General features: G+C 42.2%; 2 protein-coding genes across 2 annotated transcripts in view; both read right to left on the minus strand.

Moving 5' to 3' along the window:
- Positions 1-3,158, minus strand: part of LOC101848553 (ATP-dependent 6-phosphofructokinase, muscle type) — a gene marked incomplete at its 5' end in the record, with an annotated part of 8,634 nt that extends 5,476 nt beyond the window's left edge. Inside the window, 2 exon segments of the mRNA XM_013088710.1 lie at positions 2,126-2,290; positions 3,006-3,158. Of these exon segments, the coding sequence (XP_012944164.1) occupies positions 2,126-2,290; positions 3,006-3,095 (255 nt within the window).
- Positions 3,159-5,052: 1,894 nt separating this feature from the next.
- The window catches only part of LOC106011007 (ATP-dependent 6-phosphofructokinase), a gene marked incomplete at its 5' end in the record, with an annotated part of 9,045 nt that continues 8,629 nt past the window's right edge, over positions 5,053-5,468 (minus strand). Inside the window, 1 exon segment of the mRNA XM_013088709.1 lies at positions 5,053-5,088. Within this exon segment, the coding sequence (XP_012944163.1) occupies positions 5,053-5,088 (36 nt within the window).

Below are 5,468 nucleotides of genomic sequence, written 5' to 3' on the forward strand. Positions count from 1 at the left end.
CTAGGTGTAGATCTTTCCTACCAGAAGATCAGGGGGGTGGCAGAAAGACAGCAGTAAGGAGGAGCCAAGGAGTAGCAGTAGAAAGGCTGCAGAAAGAGTCATGAGCCCAGAGGAATGGTCAAAGGAGGTGACGGGGTGAAGGGGTGGGGGCAGAAAGTGGAAATGAAAGCAGACAACAGAACATTGCCAGAGAGCAGAAAAGGAGGTGAAAGGAGAAAATTTTAGAGAAGAAAATGTTTCGGTCGCTACCCGGATTCGAACCCGGGACCTTTGAATGAGAGGCCAACACCTTAACATCTAGGCCACGAGAGCCCCCAATCCTGTCTAAAAAAATAATAAATACAAGCATAAATGTTGTGTTCAAGAGGGCGTAAATATTCAGTGCCATCGGATTTTAATACTCGTGCCGTCGTAAGAAACAAGTTGTAAGCTAGCAAGTTTCACGCACATTTCAAAATTGTCATGTTAGTTTAGAGGCGGTATCTCTGCAAGAAACGTCCATCTCCGACAGGATCGAGACAACTCGCTACCCTAGAATGACACAGTTAAATTTGCTCAGTACCTAGTTAGGAATAATTTGAAGGTAAAGATTTCGAGTTTCATAACGTGTCAAGTTTTTTTCGAAAGCAATTCTTTGAATGTTATCCTGATAACGACTCCGAACAATCTAACGATTTTGATAGAGCTGATATAACATTTTGTTTGTTACATCCTCGTTTTTGTAATTCTAAACGGCCCAAAAAAATCATATTATGGAACTTTGTAATGAAAAGGCCTTGAAACATTTACAAAACAACCCACGTTCAAGAACGCCTAACGCCTGTTGGTATTACTATCATTGTTTGAATGTACAAAATTGAATTTCAAATAATCCTGCAGGGATCGCTCAATAGAGATAGAATTTGTATTAATTTGAAAACAAAATTTATAATAAAAAAAAAACCGTTCGAGTTGAAAGAATTCAGATGTCTATCCTAGATCAAGTCGCAAGCTGTGCGATCCTGCTCAGTGTTTATTTTATTTATTTATTTATCTATTTATTTATTTATTTATTTATTTATTGGAGTGTTTCTTTTTGTTAAAACTCTGTTGCGGAAGTACATACTATTTCGGAGTGTATGCTTGTAGCGTCCAACTTCACGAACTTAACGCTATCTCATACTAGCCCATTATCCCCATGTTGATGTATATTGCTTAACGAACTTAACGCTATCTCATACTAGCCCATTATCCCCATGTTGATGTATATTGCTTAACGAACTTAACGCTATCTCATACTAGCCCATTATCCCCATGTTGATGTATATTGCTTAACGAACTTAACGCTATCTCATACTAGCCCATTATCCCCATTTTGATGTATATTGCTTAACGAACTTAACGCTATCTCATACTAGCCCATTATCCCCATTTTGATGTATATTGCTTAACGAACTTAACGCTATCTCATACTAGCCCATTATCCCCATTTTGATGTATATTGCTTAACGAACTTAACGCTATCTCATACTAGCCCATTATCCCCATTTTGATGTATATGCTTAACGAACTTAACGCTATCTCTAATAACCCATTATCCCCATGTGATGATTTGCTTTACGAACTTACGCTATCTATACTAGCCATTATCCCCATTTTGATGTATATTGCTTAACGAACTTAACGCTATCTCATACTAGCCCATTATCCCCATTTTGATGTATATTGCTTAACGAACTTAACGCTATCTCATACTAGCCCATTATCCCCATGTTGATGTATATTGCTTAACGAACTTAACGCTATCTCATACTAGCCCATTATCCCCATTTTGATGTATATTGCTTAACGAACTTAACGCTATCTCATACTAGCCCATTATCCCCATGTTGATGTATATTGCTTAACGAACTTAACGCTATCTCATACTAGCCCATTATCCCCATGTTGATGTATATTGCTTTAAAAACACTATTGCAGTCGCTGAAACGGGAGTTTATCCAACATGGGACTGAAAATTTACAGAACACTGGCATAAAGCGTAATAATTTTGGCCACAGAGGAAAGATAATGTTTTTAGTCAACAGCGTTGACAGCTGCAGTGATCAAAACCCTGCACACATGGTCCAGTGGAGCACAAACCTACCTGAATGTCTCTGACCGTGAACTTCTCCTCTTTGATGTAAGCCGCGTCAGCTCCAGATGTGATGCCGGCAAGCGTTGCTAAGTAACCGCATTTCTCCCCGCCCACCTCCACCACATAGACGCAGTTTTGTACGCTGAAGGCAGAGTGCTTCAGATCATCACATGCCTAGAAGGTTTGGTTTGTTGTCGTTTTTGTTGTTTTTAGGGGGGGGGGGAGTAGGGGGGAAGTTTGTAGTTAATACATTATATTGTTCAGACGAGTGGCCTATAAAGGATTACGTATACTTTCGTTTAGTGTACTTATTTCTAGTTAGGGTAAGTCTAAATTAGAGTAGTCAGAAAACCTATTTACCTAACAACGCTGCCTTAACTCTAGGCTCTAGGTAAGTGGTGGGCAGATAGCAGCCAGCTAGGCAGACAGACACACAGGCAGACAGACTGTCAGACATATATTTAATAGAGAAAGGAAACACGTAGGACATACCCGTGATAGCAATGTTTTTACCGACACTTCAAGCTTTAGGACAAAAATAAGAAAGGGCAAGATGTTGCATATTGATTTGTTTTTTTAACATGATGGGTTTGGAGAAAAAGATATTAACGCCATAAAAAAAAAGAATTTTTGAGATGGTGAAAAACAAAGAGAAGCTGCCTGAAACACAAATACATACACAGCCACACTGGCAAGCACATTTACACTGAGGCACCCACAGACACAGACACAGACACACAGACATGTATACACGCACACATCCACAATTTTATATGCATACACACACACACACACACACACACACACACGTACACGCAAGTACACACACACATACACACACGCACATACACACACGCGTGCGCGCCCGCACATGCAAACACACACATACTTCACATATCTGGTTGAGAGCGGTGTCTGCTCCTAGACTGAGGTCACACCCCGGTACATTGTTGGCAATAGTAGCGGGTACCACACACATGGGAATACACAGCTCACTGTAGGTGGCTCGTCCCTCCAACAGCTCACACGCGCTCTGAAATGCCTGGACAAATGATACAAAGGATACAAACGATCTGAAATGCCTGGGCAAACGATACACACGATCTGAAATGCCTGGACAAACGATACAAACGATATACAAACGATCTGAAATGCCTGGGCAAACGATACACACGATCTGAAATGCCTGGACAAACGATACAAACGATATACAAACGATCTGAAATGCCTGGACAAACGATGAGCTGTTATACCCTGTGCACATTGCAAAACGTTTTGTCAAACCTCCATTTTAGCCTATGGCTGGCGTATACTCTGGTGTTGATTGCTCCTTCTTTCCTATCAAACATCTGTCGCACCTTATCTCTCCTCCTTTTTGTGTCTGTTACTCTCTTGTAACACCTCTAATCTTCGGCACTTATATGGCCTAATTGTGTTGCAAGGGCCTTAAAACTCGTACGAAAACTAAACCTCCATTTCGTGGGGTTTGAAACATTTGAGGGCAGCGAGGCTCTTCTTCATGGTGGGACCAAAGTTAAGTTACGACTGTGACACAATTTGACCAAATCCTCCAATTCCAAAGACGTTTAATTTCTAGATCTACATTTGATACATCATAGTAATATTACAGTCATGTAAGGGGGGGGGGGGCAAAGAAGGGCTTGAATGCAGTGAAGGTCATGGCGGCTTCAGGAATGGAACAAACGCTACTGCTTCTTATGTATCAGCAGCTGGTATTAGCAGTAATCGATTATGTGCTCGGAGTTATGACCTTGACAAAGACCCAACTGGACAAGTAAGTTGGATCGTGTTCAAAATGAGGTCATGCACATCATACTAGGCTGCTCCAGAGATACGACAGTTATCTGCATGAGGCATGTATTGGGCCTCATGTCAGTGGAAAACAGACACAAAGTGGCTCAGGTCAGGGCGTACATGAGGGTGGCGGCTGATAAGCAACACCTACTTCACGAAGCCATTGGAGAAATAAAGGGAATCGTCTAAAACGTGGAGATTCTTGGATGGCCGAGGCCGAAAACACCATCAAGGAAGTCCGCCCACTGGAAGATATACAGCGGGTTGAAGAATGGATAAAGATGAAAGACAGATAGCAGTCAGATTTTGAGAAGGTAGGGATTACGCTGAAAAGAGAATGTAGAGAGGGGCCGCAGGGGGCGACAGATGCTGAGATAGGACGACTGATTGAAGTCAACTCAAGGCATGGAGATGTAGTTGTATACACGGATGGATCTGTTAAATGAGGGGGGAAATCTGGATGGGGCTTCTCAGCAAGAGTGAGAGGCAGACTGGTGCAGGAACAGCAGAGAGCATACGCTATGACAACATCTAGCATGAGAATGGAGATTGAGGCAATCACCCAGGCTTTCAAATAGGCTACAACAACTCGACAAGCACATGTGATCTTTGTAACAGACTCTCAGAGCACTCTATGGAAGATTGAAAGTGGAAACCTCAGAGCTGAATGGACAGAGCTCCTGAAGAAGACGACACTGAAAAAGATCACCTGGATCTTCACCCTGGCCCATACTGGAGTCAAGGGCAATGAGCGGGCTGATGAGCTCGCTGGGGAAGCAAAACCTGAAGAAAAGCTGTTCCCTGAAAAAACCTGAAAAACGGGAAAAAGAAGAAAAAGAATCGGAATACCATCATCTTGAGCGGCTTCGTGAGCTTGGAATTGGATGGGGCGCCTTGCAGAAGATCAGGACTTAGTGGGAGGAGCAGAAATCTATGGAATCAACCATTGTTTGGAACAGTCAGCATCTACACACTTCGAGATGTGCTTCTTCGGGGGACGAGCGCATATGGGGATGCCCCCTGTGCAGTGATGTCGATCGTTCGCGCAAGAAACAAGTACGAACATCGTCAAGTAAAATGGACTGAACGACCTTCTGACAGACTGAGCTGAATTCTTGGGTTCAAGGTGCCAGCAATGAAATTTGCTTGATGAACGTCTGAGAATGCAATACATTTAGAAATTATGAAAATGATTTTGGACCATTTTCTTCTAAATAGAGAGCAAGCGGATTGCATGCAACTATGTGGACGGTCTTATAAAAATGTGGCGCAGTGACTGATGGGTATTGGGAACGTTTTCACCAAAATATTGTACCCATGGACAGCTACATCAGGGCAAATAGCGTGATGATATGCTAGCAGATTACTATTGATTAGTTACAAGAAATGTACCAGAACTTGGATACAAACGATACGTCAAGAAACAAGGGGTCTAAAAAGTATGTGGTAAACCCCTATTTTCAGTCTTTATTTATCTTTACTTTACTTTACTTTTTTCTCCCCCTTGTACCCTGGGGTGTCGCGGGGAGACACAGGT

This window comes from Aplysia californica, unplaced genomic scaffold (assembly GCF_000002075.1).
Source record: "Aplysia californica isolate F4 #8 unplaced genomic scaffold, AplCal3.0 scaffold00794, whole genome shotgun sequence".
Classification (NCBI taxonomy): domain Eukaryota; kingdom Metazoa; phylum Mollusca; class Gastropoda; order Aplysiida; family Aplysiidae; genus Aplysia; species Aplysia californica.